Source organism: Hyla sarda, chromosome 7 (genome assembly GCF_029499605.1).
Source record: "Hyla sarda isolate aHylSar1 chromosome 7, aHylSar1.hap1, whole genome shotgun sequence".
Classification (NCBI taxonomy): Eukaryota; Metazoa; Chordata; class Amphibia; order Anura; family Hylidae; genus Hyla; species Hyla sarda.
Window position 1 is genome coordinate 181882764 of NC_079195.1, and position 13759 is coordinate 181896522.

General features: G+C 44.6%; 1 protein-coding gene across 5 annotated transcripts in view; it reads right to left on the bottom strand.

The window, feature by feature from the left end:
- LOC130282838 (uncharacterized) overlaps window positions 1–13759 on the bottom strand; it is a 30290-nt gene that overhangs the window by 12680 nt on the left and 3851 nt on the right. For all 5 annotated transcript variants that reach the window (XM_056531675.1, XM_056531673.1, XM_056531672.1 and 2 more), the window contains 4 exons: window positions 12781–12878; window positions 12629–12689; window positions 11328–11425; window positions 5589–5700 (listed from right to left, as the gene is read on the bottom strand). In XM_056531675.1, coding sequence (XP_056387650.1) covers window positions 5589–5700; window positions 11328–11425; window positions 12629–12689; window positions 12781–12837 — 328 coding nt within the window. In that variant the 5' untranslated portion in view covers window positions 12838–12878. The remainder of the gene's footprint in view (window positions 1–5588; window positions 5701–11327; window positions 11426–12628; window positions 12690–12780; window positions 12879–13759) is intronic.

Here is a 13759-nt window from a genome sequence, read left to right on the forward strand (position 1 = left end):
ATCGAGGGACAGAGGAGACCTGTCCCATCGAGAGAGAATTGCCAGTTGAAGGGGGCGGTAATGAAACTGGGCAAAGGGTACGGCCTCCATAGTTGCCACCATCCGACCCAGGACTTCCATACAAGTGCAGATGGGGCCTGAGACCTGGGTCCGAAGGGAGCGGACCCCCGACAGAAGCGCCAGACGTTTGTCCGGCGGGAGGCAAATTCGGGCAGAGGCCGTCTCGAAGCGAAGTCCCAAGAAGGTTAGAGACTGGGTAGGACAGAGGACTGACTTGTCCCGGTTGACCATCCACCCGAAGAGATCCAGAGAGTGGAGAGTGACGTCCACATTCTCCAGAGTCTGGGCTCTGGTTGGAGCCTTGATGAGAAGGTCGTCCAGGTAGGGTATCACCGAGACTCCCCTCGACCGTAAAAGCCCATCACTGGTGCAAGTATCTTGGTAAAGACCCGACGAGCCGTGGCCAGACCAAAGGGGAGGGCTACGAATTGAAAATGCCCCTCCAGAACCGCAAAGCGGAGGTACCGATGATGGCCTGGATATATTGGCACATGGAGGTAGGCATCCTTGATGTCCACCGATGAAAGAAACTCCCCTTGTTCCAGGGACGCCACCACCGAACGGAGGGATTCCATTTGGAAGTGGCAGATAAGAAGATGACGGTTGAGACGCTTGAGGCCTAGGATTGGTTGCACAGAACCGTCCTTCTTGGGAACCACAAAAAGATTGGAATAGAAACCCCGAAAACGTTCCCCTGGAGGAACGGGAACGAGAACCTCTCGAAATTGCTTCACCAGAGAAGGAGACCGGGGGGCCTGGGATCAAAAAAAGCGATCCCTCGGAAGGGAAGCAAATTCGATTCGGTAACCGTTGGACACCACGTCCCTGACCCAAGAGTCCTGAATGTGTGAGGTCCAGATGTCTCGAAAAAGTAAGAGACGACCTCTCACCCGAGAAAAAAATGCGGGTGGGGACCTCACTTCATGCAGAAGTGGGTTTGCGGTTGCCTGATTTGGGCGCAAAACGGCCGGACCGGTTGGAGTCCGACTTCCAAGACGGGCGCGCCTGGAACGAGGGAGCCTTCATGTCCCGCGAAGGCGCCTGCCCGGACCCTTTGCTGGAGCCAGAGGTCTGAAAGGCCTGAAAGGAAAAGGACTTCCTTTGGGAAGTAGGGCGAGCCTTATTTTGAGGCAACAAGGAACTCTTACCTCCCATCGCCTCAGAGATAATCTCATCATGGCGCTTGCCAAAAAAGACGGCCACCCATAAAAGGAAGCTCAGTGAGAGACCTTTTGGAAGCGGCATCCGCATTCCAAGCTTTAAGCCACATAGAGCGGCGGAGAGCCGCTAGGTGACCCACAGCAAAGGCAGAACAATGGGCTGACTGCATGGAAGCTGCGCACAGGAAGTTCCCAGCTTTAGAGCATTGGAGAGCCAGAGCAGATAGATCCTCTGGGGGGATCCCGCTAAGATATCCTGATGGAGCTTTTGGCAACTCTCCGACAGGGCCTTGGACATCCATATCGAGGCGAAGATGGGAAGAAGAGAAGAGCAAGCTGTTTCAGAGGCAAACTTCGCTAAGGATTCTACCTTCTTGTCCGTAGAATCCTTGAAGGCAGCGGCATCGGCCAGTGGCAGTGTAGTCGCCTTAGAGATCCGGGAGATTGGTGGATCCACTGAGGGAGGGGAAACCACCATAGTGACAAAGTCCTTGTCAAATGGATAGCGTTCTTGAATCGTCTTGATTCTCGGGAACCTCTTGTCTGGATGTTTCCATGCAGATTCCAGAATGTCGTCAAAGTCAGCGTGAAAGCTGAACCTTTGAGGTGCTGGCTTAGCACGATGAAAGGATACTCCTGGAGTGACATCCGAAGATCCTGGGTCCTCTAAGTGAAAGGTGTCTCTTATGACTGTCACCAATGAGTTCACCGTTTCAACTGAATCCGAGTGGTCCTCTGAGTCAGATGCCGGCTCAGAAGCCTCGTCCGCCAGTTCACCAGGAGAATGTGAACAAGTAGAGGCAGTCCTGGAGGGGGGCGACCCTGACCGGGTACGCGGCTCTGGTGTGGCAGAGACTCAATGGAAGAGTCAGACGAGGCACCCCTAGTACGCTTGTGAGAGCGTGAAGTATGTGGAGACGAGGAGCGGGCCCTCTCAGAGGCCCTGCGCAAGGAAGACCCCTTCAAGGCGGACACCACTTCCCGGGAGGCCTCAGCCACCGAACGGGAGACTTGGGTCAGCCATATACTGGGTCAGGGAAGAAACCCAGGCTGGTGGAGCGGCTGAATCCACCGGAACCGAAAGGTCATCGGGGGTACCAGGGGGTCTGGGGGAGCAGTGGAGCAGACAGGGCAAGTGGGCTCAGTAGAGCCAGGCATCTTGGTATTACAGTGCCTACAGACAAAATAAGTCACTGACGTACCAGGTTTCTGTTTAGAGGGAGGAAAAGCTCTGGGTACGGACATAATGAGAAAAAGACAGGAACTTTCTCAACCTAGTCTGTGTCCCCTGGCAGCTGCAGTGAGGAGAACTCTGCTCCATGCAGCTAGAGTGTAAGAAACAGGCCAGCCAATAGGGAGAGAGGGGCGTGCCTGAAGCAGAAGCACTAACTAATTGGCCCCTTCTAACTGAAAATCGCGCCCACAGCGCTGATTGGAGGCTACTTCGCGCCTCTGAAGAGCTCCGACAGCCCTGTGGGCAGAGCTATAGACTGGCCGAGAAGAAGCTGTAATGGTGCCTGCTCCTTGTCCCGAGCGAACGTCAGCCGCATATGCGCTCGGGGAAATAGAGCGGGCGGCCTATACGCCGGCACAGACTGCCGGAGAAAGTGAAAGTAAGCCGGCGCTGAGAGTGCCCGGCCCGTACCAGCGCCGCGGCTGTCAGCCGCATATAAGTCACTGCGGACATAGCCGCAAGTAACCACACACACAAACACACACAGTGAAGTGCCCATGTAAAACATAGATTAGATGCCCCCTAAGATGCCACTGCTCCCCAGAATAAAAGTCCAGCCCCTGTATAAGCCAGCCCCATAACCTGAAAGGTCGGCCAAAAACAGGGGGTCTCCAGAGGTTGCAAGTCCTTACCTAAGGGAAAAAAAGGGGGGAAAAGTACTTACCTCAGTCAGAAGAACTTACCTAATGGAGGCGCGCAGGGAAATGGAGGCGCGAGCGAGGCGAGCAGGGAAATAGGGGGACCCGGACCAATGAGGTACCAACCCAGGCGCTGACCGTTGGCCGGGGGGGGGGGGGGGGGGGGTTGAACAGCGCATATACGCAATGTCTGTGCCCCCTTACTCCCAATGGGGAAACAGGGAACCGGAGGAAAGAAAAAGGAATAAAAAACTAACATGTACCTATACTAGGAAAAGAAAAAATCACAAGACCTGGTCTGGAGAATTCCAGACCGTGTCCACCTCCTTCAGACACTAAGCTTAAACTGATTAGCTCAGAGCCTGAAGGCGGGTATATCCTGCTGGGAGGAGCCGACTTTTTTTTATTACCATAGTGTCACACCTCCTACAGACAGCAGCATACACCCACGGTCTGTGTCCCCCAATGGAGCCGATAGAGAAATATACATTAGAAGGATTTCCTAACTTATACCTCCAACAGATGCCACTGTATTACATGATATATATTTTTTTGCAGGATGCCTATGGATAGAACAGGGTTGTGGACTTTGACTAATTCCTGGTGTCCCAAATGTGTGTGTAACATGTATTGTAATTCTTGGTTTTTCAGACTTGTTAAAGGAAAACTGACAGCCAGTTCACCCACACTAAACCCAATACACTGGATTATAGGGTGGGTGAACAGGATTTCATAGAGGGGTCACTTATTTTCGTCCACTGGTTACAGAGTTATGTGCCTCTAAAGTTCCATTGCTTAATCCTTGAATTGAACGCTGGAGCCGTGCCCCCCGCCGGCTGGCTGACTCTTTCTCCCTCTTTCAGCTGCTAAGCTTGCCCCCGTTATTTGCATATTCATTATCTTCAACTCCATGTCTTAGTCTTGTCTTCAGCTCCATGTCTGACGTGGAGTCACAGGTCGCGTGAGCGCAGCGCTCTGTCTGCAGATCGCATGTGCAGGAAGATTTCACCCAACTCTCACGTCCTGATGACGTGACAGCCCTGCGTAAGGAGGACGCAGGTCATCAGGACGTGAGAGTTGGGTGAAATCTTCCTGCATATGCGATCTGCAGACAGAGCGCTGCGCTCACGCGACCTGTGACTCCACGTAACTAAGACTTGGAGTTGAAGATAATGAATATGCAAATAACAGGGGCGAGTTTAAGAGCTGAAAGAGGGAGGGCCCAGCTCCAGCGTGCAATTCAAGGATTGAGCAATGGAACTTTAGAGGCACATAACTCTGCAACCAGTGGACAAAATAAGTAAGTGACCCCTCTATGGAATCCTGTTCACCCACCCTATGTATTGGGTTTAGTGTGGGTAAACAGGCTTACAGTTTTCCTTTAAATCCAATGTCCACCAACATCAGAGTATATATACAGCAGTCTGGGCAACTAATGATTCCAGGAAAAGGAGGGTCCAGCACTTGTCGAACTTCTTAAATGGGTTATCCACCATAAGATGATTTTAGTATGTACCTGGCAGACAGTAATGGACATGCTTAGGAAGGATCCACACTTGTCTTGGGGCTAAATGGCTATGTTGTGAGATTACCATAACACTGTGGCTAGCTTTTTGTGAACTGGTATTTCCTGTTTGAGTTTCCTTCTTTGCCTACAAATCCCATAATTCCATTTTCCTTCCTCCCACACATCAACCACCCCACCCATCGAAATAAAAATGAGCTGCATCCATTCAAAAGACCTGTGGTTTTCAATCAAGATGCCTACAGCTGTTGCATTAGTTGCAGACTGATCTCTCTCCCACCAAGCGATCCCTCCACCCATTGAAACTGAGAGGCTCCCTGTCATCAGCTGACTTGTGAGTCAGGTCTCGGCCGCATTGCAACCTGGGAAAAATCTGTCATTTTGTATGCTATTAAAAATAAATGTTGGGGTGAAAAATCACATAAGAATTGTGAGAAAACCATCACACACAGGAACAGACACTATATTATGAACTACACTAACTTTACAGCCCCCTGTAGCATAGTCAAATAAAAAAAATTCCTGGAATACCCCTTTAAGACTTCAATAAACCTTATTATCCACTATTAAAACTGACTAGTATAACTAATACAAAGAATAAAATCACATCTAGATGCCCCAAGTAGTTTTCCTGTGCATTCGTCAGACTGATTCTTGGGGTATCTAGATTTAATTTTAATCTTTGTATTTGTTATGCTAGTCACTTTTATAAAGCTTATTGAAATTTTAAGAAATTTGCTGGACCCTCCTTTACCTGGGACTACTGCAGCATTGCTAGTGTCTTGGACCTTAACGCCACCCTTTACTTCATTACATGGGATTTTATGTTGGCCATGTTTAACTGCAGGAGCTGTAAGTAAATTGACTTTTTTTGTGATTCAACTCATGATTCCACCTACTGGACATATAGATTTTACTCATTAGAACATAGTAGTTGCACCCCATCAGACATTTTAAGTCTTTTTACTCACCCGGACTGATGTCTGCTGGAATATCTTCTTCCTTAATTTTCACACTGATTTTCTCATTCACTTTTTGAACCTCTGGACCAACATCAACTACCACAATATTCAGATTTTCTTCCTGAAGTAACGCAAACATAAAACTCAGGATATATTAATTGTCCACATGGGGCAATACTATGGCAGTTATAATCTTGTATATGGAGGCAGTATTATAATGGTAATATCTTGTCCATAGGGGCATTATTAGGTTAGGTTCACACAACGGAATCTCCGGGCAGAAAATTTCCGCCCGGAGGTCCGAGTGCGGCCAGAACCGACTGAATCAGTAGGTGCTAGGACCGCGTGGACACTGCAGTCCTCAATAGACTGCAATGTGTTCCGCGAGTATTTCCATCTGAAGAATGAGCAACGCCATTCTTCAAGCGGAAATTTCCAAGCGGATTTTCCGTTCACAAATTCCGAAGTGTGAATTTGTGAACGGAAACCCATTCACTACACTATACATTTTAGCAAGCGGAATTTCAGCCTGCAATTTCAAAGCGGAATTGCAGGCGGAAATTCCGTAGTGTGAACCTAGCCTTATACTATATATATATATATATATATATATATATATATATATATATATATATATATATATATATATATATATATATATATATACTATATACTTGCACACAAAAGGCAGTACTCTTGTTTATTAAGGTAATATTACAAGTATATTCTTGTATATGAGGGCAGTATCATGGTAGTAATATTCTTGTACATAGAAAAATAGTATTATAGAAGACATTATTGTATTGTACAAGTAATGATATTCTCATACATGGAGGCAGTATAAGTTATATTCTTTTCTGTAGGGGGCAGTATTCTAGGAGTTATATTCCTGTACATAGTTAACAGTATTAGGGTAGTTATATTACTGTCCATGTCAATATTAGAGAAGATATATCATTGTACATAGGGATCAGTAATATACTAGTTACATTCTCGTACATTGGGGGCCAATTTTAACCCCTTAAGGACTCAGCCCATTTTTACGTTTTCGTTTTTTCCTCCTCGCCTTAAAAAAATTATAACTCTTATATTTTCATCCACATAACTGTTTTATATTTTCAACCACAGACTAGTATGAGGGTTTGTTTTTTGCACGACCAGTTGTCCGTTGTAATGCCACCACACACTTTACCATAAAATGTATGGCACAATTAAAAAAATACTATTTGTGTGGGAAACTTTAAAAGAAAACCACAATTTAGCAAATTTTGGAAGGTTTTGTTTTCACGCCATACAATTTACGATAAAATTTACGTGTTCTTTATTCTTTGGGTCAATACGATTAAAATGATACCCATGATAACATAACTTTTCTATTACTGTTGTGCTTAAAAAAAACGCAAACTTTTTAACCAAATTAGTATGTTTAAAATCCCTCTATTTTGAAGACCTATAACTTTTCCATTTTTCCGTATAAGCGGCGGTATGAGATCTCATTTTTTGCGCCATGATCTGTACTTTTTATTAATAGCATATTTGCATATATAAAACTTATTTTTTTCCTTTTTTGGGGGGGGGGGGGCAATCTGACAGTAGATGTTCCAAATTTGCCTCATTCATATTGCATTTTGGGCAAGTTGAGCTACTCCTACAGTTCATTTTCCACAAATAGACCAGGGAGTAGTATGATCTAAGTATTACCCGGGATAGCAACAATTGAAATCTTTTGTTTGATGAACAATCCACCGCATTTTGGCATATTCTATCCCAGCTCTTCTCTTTTCTCCCCACCACTCTCTCCCATTTCTTTTTAGCCCTTTCTTGGTTATCTCCCAGGAGTTCTTCTGACAAGCTCATATACAGTACAGACCAAAAGTTTGGATACACCTTCTCATTCAGAGTTTTCTTTATTTTCATGACTATGAAAATTGTAGATTCACACTGAAGGCATCAAAACTATGAATTAACACATGTGGAATTATAGACATAACAAAAAAGTGTGAAACAACTGAAAATACCGTATTTATCAGGGTGTACCACGCACCGGCCTATAACACGAACCCTCATTTTACCAAGGATATTTGGGTAAAAAAAGTTTTTTACCCAAATATCCATGATAAAAGGAGGGTGCGTGTGTGCGCGGGTATACCCCGATATACCCTCAGGAAAGGCAGGGGGAGAGAGGCCGTCGCTGCCCGCTTCTCTCCCCCTGCCTTTCCTGGGGTCTAGAGCGCTGCTGTCGGCCCTTTTCACCCGCTGGTTATCGGCGCCGCTGCCCGTTCTGTCCCCCTGACTATCTGTGCCGGCGCCGATAGCCAGGGGGAGAGAAGCGGCGCCGACAGCCAGGGGGAGAGAAGGGGCAGCGGCACCCATTGCCGGCGCCGCTGCCCCGTTGCCTCCCCCCATCCCCGGTGGCATAATTACTGAGTCCGGTCCGCGCTGCTCCAGGCCTCCGTCGTGCGTCCCCAGCGTCGTTGCTATGCACGGCGCGGCGCTCTGACGTCATGCGCCGCGCCGTTCAGCGCATAGCAATGACGCCGGGGACGCACGACGGAGGCCTGGAGCAGCGCGGACCGGACTCAGGTAATTATGCCACCGGGGATGGGGGGAGGCAACGGGGCAGCGGCGCCGGCAATGGGTGCCACTGCCCCCTCTCTCCCCCTGGCTGTCGACGCCGCTTCTCTCCCCCTGGCTATCGGCGCCGGCACCGATAGTCAGGGGGACAGAACGGGCAGCGGCGCCGATAGCCAGGGGGAGAGAAGGGCCGGCAGCAGGGCTCTAGACCCCAGGAAAGGCAGGGGGAGAGAAGCGGGCAGCGACGGCCTCTCTCCCCCATGCCTTTCCTGGGGGTGTATCGGCATATAACACGCACACAGACTTTAGGCTAAAAATTTTAGCCTAAAAAGTGCGTGTTATACGCCGATAAATACGGTATGTCATATTCTAGGTTCTTCCTTTTGCTTTGATTACTGCTTTGCACACTCTTGGCATTCTCTTGTTGAGCTTCAAGAGGTAGTCACCTGAAATGGTTTTCACTTCACAGGTGTGCTGGTGTGGAGGAGGAGGTGTGATGGTGTGGGGGTGCTTTGCTGGTGACACTGTTGGGGATTTATTAAAAATTAAAGGCATACTGAACCAGCATGGCTACCACAGCATCTTGCAGCGGCTGCTATTCCATCCGGTTTGCGTTTAGTTGGACCATCATCTATTTTTCAACAGGACAATGACCCCAAACACCTCCAGGCTGTGTAAGGGCTATTTGACCAAGAAGGAGAGTGATGGGGTGCTGCGCCAGATGACCTGGCCTCCATAGTCACAGGACCTGAACCCAATCGAGATGGTTTGGGGTGAGCTGGACCGTAGAGTGAAGGCAAAAGGGCCAACAAGTGCTAAGTATCTCTGGGAACTCCTTCAAGACTGTTGGAAGACCATTTCAGGTGACTACCTCTTGAAGCTCATCAAGAGAATGCCAAGAGTGTGCAAAGCAGTAATCAAAGCAAAAGGTGTCTAGAACCTAGAATATGACATATTTTCACACTTTTTTGTTATGTATATAATTCCACATGTGTTAATTCATAGTTTTGATGCCTTCAGTGTGAATCTACAATTTCCATAGTCATGAAAATAAAGAAAACTCTGAATGAGAAGGTGTATCCAAACTTTTGGTCTGTACTGTATATATCTTAGGGCTTTTTTACTTCCCCTGTGTTCAGTGATATATGCTATTAATTTATGTGATTCTATATTAAAGCAATCTCTATTTAGTGTTGCCCTATCTGCGTGTCTTATTTGTGCAAACCAAAATTCTTTGCTTGCCTCCAAAACTTGGTGATCCTTTAACACATCAAAAAGGGATCAACCTTCCTTGAGTAAATTTGAGTAAGATATTTAATTCCTTTTCGTCTCCAAAAGTGACTATCTATCCCTTTATTAAACTCCTCTAATCTACTATTACCCCATATCGGTGTAAAGTCAAAACTCCCCTTAACCCCAAAAACATTTTTAATTTTCCCTCCATACCTTAAAGTACAATTGAACCAGTGGATAATGTGCTAGTATTTTTTGGGGTTGAGCTTCCATTAACTCAAAAATATTATCATATAAACCATTCCCAAGATCTACCATATATGACAAAATGGGATTCTTCTTTTATTCTTTTATCTCTTGGATTTTTGTGGCCAAAAAATAGAACCAAAAGTTAGGCAGCCCCCAACCTCCTTTCCCTTCTGGAAGGGTGAGATCCGAGTAGAGATCCGGGTATTTTATCCTTACCCGGCCTCTTCCCCATATTAATTTATTTATTGCTGCTGCCAGGCCTTTGAACCATTGCCGGGGTATCCACCCTGGTGCTGCCCGTATTACATATAAAACTTGGGGTAGAATTACCATTTTAACCAACGCCACTCTATCTGCCTGTGCGAGGGGGAGGCTACTCCACACTTTGACTTTCCTCTTTTATATAAAAAAAAAATAAAAATAAAAATTTTAATAATTTTTTTTATACATTTTTGGAACAAAAAGTTATAAAAAAGCTGCAATTTTGGACTTTTTTTTACGTTCACCGCACGGTATCATTATATTTTAATAGTTCGGATATTTACGCATGTGGCGATTCCAAGTATGTTTATAAAAAATATATATATTTATTTATTTATTTTTTTAATTTATTTTTTTGGGGGATGAAATGGGGAAAATGGGACAATTTACATATTTATTGGGGGAGGGGATTTTTCAAATTTTTATTTATTTTTAACATTTTTACACTTTAATAGTCCCCATAGGGGACTATTTATAGCACTCATTCGATTGCTAATACTGTTCAGTGCATAGGACATAGCACTGATCAGTGTTATCGGTCATCTTCTATTCTGGTCTGGTCTGCTCGATCTCAGACCAGAGCAGAAGACCCATGGAAGGTAGCGGAGGCAGGTGAGGGGACCTCCGTCTGCCGTTCTAGATGATCGGATCTCTGCGGCAGCGCTGCGGGCGATCCGATCATCCATTTTAGTGAACACAGCGCTGCACATGCCGTGATCTGTATTGATCATGGCACCTGAGGGGTTAATGGCAGGCATCCGTGCGATCGCGGATGTCGGCCATTACCGGCGGATCCCTGGCTGCTATCAGCAGCAGGGACCTGCCATGCATGACCAGAGCATCGCTCCGATGCTTGCGGTTATGTATAGGACGTAAATGTACGTCCTGTTGCGTTAAAGGGGTACTCCGGTGGAAAACTTTTTTTTTTAAATGAACTGGTGCCAGAAAGTTAAACAGATTTGTAAATTACTTCTATTAAAAAATCTTAATCCTTTTGGTACTTATTAGCAGCTATATGCTACAGAGGAAATTCTTTACTTTTTTAATTTCTTTTTTGTGTTGTCCACAGTGCTCTCTGCTGACACCTCTGTCCATGTCAGGAACTGTCCAGAGCAGCATAGGTTTGCTATGGGGATTTTCTCCTGCTCTGGACAGTTCCTGATACAGGCATCAGGTGTCAGCAGAGAGCACTATGGCCAACACAAAAAAGAAATTTAAAAAAATTAAGATTTTCCTCTGTAGCAAACAGCTGCTAAAAAGTACTGAAAGGATTAAGATTTTTTAATAGAAGTAATTTACAAATCTGTTTAACTTTCTGGCACCAGTTGATTTTCCACTGGAGTACCCCTTTAAGTACCACCTTACAAGGACGTACATTTACGCTCTGTGTCGTTAAGGGGTTAAGGCCTATTCTCTGTATGCTGAGGATACCTTAATGGGTTTGTCTGCTGAAAAAACTTCCTCTGACCGATTCTGTGAACAGCGAGTCGTTGGACATTTTTCTGGTGAATTTCTGTTACTGGAGCAATCTGCAGAAAACACACACAATGACTGAACAGACGATTTATGTGAATATCCCCCAGGGCCTCATACACTGGAGTGTGCTACTCGTTGGCACTGTTAGGCTAGATTCCGCTTGGAAATTGCAGGCAGAAATTCTGCTTACTAAAATGTACATGCTATTGAATGGATTTTCCAATCACCAATTCACACTTCGGGATTTTTGAAGCGGAATTTGTGAACAGAAAATCCGCTTTATAAATATCCGCCTGAAGAATGGCGTTGCTCATTCTTCAGGCGGATATCCTCACTGAACTCATTGCAGTCTATTGGGGACTGCAATGTCCGCACGGTCCTAGCGCCGACTGATTCAGTGTCGGCACGGACCACACTCAGAATCTCTAGACGGAAATTTTCCGTCTGGAGATTCCGCAGTCTGAACCAATCCTTACATGTAAAGGATTAAAAGTGACAAAAAATCCTGTGCAAACGGTGAATATCCAGCATTTGGCTGCATAGAGCTACTAAATTCCACTTCTAACATTTATTTAAAGGGGTACTCCGGTGGAAAAAAAAAAAACATGTTTAAATCAACTGGTGCCAGAAAGTTAAACAGATTTGTAAATATTAAAAAATCTTAATCCTTCCAGTACTTATCAGCTGTTGAATACTACAGAGGATATTCTTTTCTTTTTGGAACACAGAGCTTTCTGCTGACATCATGACCACAGTGCTCTCTGCTGACATCTCTGTCCATTTTAGGAACTGTCCAGAGTAGGAGAAAATCTCCACAGCAAACATATGCTGCTCTGGACAGTTCCTAAAATGGACAAAGATGTCAGCAGAGAGCACTGTGCTCGTGATGTCAGCAGAGAGCTCTATGTTCCAAAAAGAAAAGAATTTCCTCTGTAGTATTCAGCAGTTAATAAGTACTGGAAGGATTAAGATTTTTTTAATAGAAGTAATATAAAAATCTGTTTAACTTTCTGGCACCAGTTGATTTAAAAAAAATAAAAAAAAGGTTTTCCACCGGCGTACCCCTTTAACATGCTCCTCCAGCAAAGGAGAAATTCAATAAAAAGGGTGTGTGGACATCCCAGGCAACTGATTTATTGGAAATTATAAGACCAGGTCTCTTCCACCATAAGTTAGATAAGGAAAGATAGTTTGGCCTCAAGTGGGAATGCAGTAAATGAACAAGCAGATAATAGAGTTGTTGGGTAAATACTCACCTGGGCTAATGACTGTAGGTTCTTGCTCCTCCTTTATTTTCACGATCCGAAGAAATTCCCCCTAAATATTCAATGTGACATTATTATTTGACCTAACTTGTAAAAAAAGCAACATGTACAATGCTAATATTTATACTACAAATTGTATTTACCTGTGTTTTCTGAAGGGCAACATTCGCACCATCCTTCTTACATTTCTTATTCTCCATTACTGGTCAGTAGAGTAGCGGCATATGGTAAAATGCTGGTGCTGAAAATTCAAGGAACAAACCCCCCCCCCCCCACAAAACTTTTAATTCGAAATTCATTACGCATACATGACAAATCAGCCTGTCATGGGTGTAAGTGATATTGACTATGCTCAGATTGGGGAGATAGTGGTTACTACTGTTAAAGGGGTACTCCGGTGGAAAAACAATTTTTTTTCTCTTTTTTAAATCAACTGGTGCCAGAAATTTAAACATATTTGTAAATTGCTTCTATTAAAAAAATCTTAATCCTTCCAGTACTTATTAGCTGCTTAATGCTACAGAGGAAATTCCTTTATTTTTGAAACACTGATGACATCATGAGCACAGTACTCTCTGCTGACATCTCTGTCCATTTTAGCAACCGTGCATAGCATGGTGGCTTAGTGGTTAGCACTGCTGCCTTGCAGTGCTGGGGCCTTGGGTTCAAATCCCACTAAGGACAACAATAAATAAAGACTTATTATTATTATAATAACGTCAGCAGAGCAGTGTGTTCGTGATGTCATCAGAGAGCATTCCAAAAACAAAAGCATTTCCTCTGTAGTATTCAGCAGCTAATAAATACAGGAAGGATTAAGATTTTTTAATAGAAGTAATTTAAAAATATGTTTAACTTTCTGGTACCAGTTGATTTAAAAAAGCAAAAAAATAAATTGTTTTTCCACCGGAGTACCCCTTTAAGTTTTACATCCTAGGAGTCCTGCTAATATCACAAGAAAAAGATGACTGACAGCTTTTCCATTATGTGTGTGCACTCTGTAAAAAAGAACTCACATGCCGTTCATGAGTCCTGGCAGCATTTATACAGCTTTATACACAATATTTATAGAAAACCCAAGTTCAACATCTCACTCTTAAAGGAGTTCTATACTATCAAAAA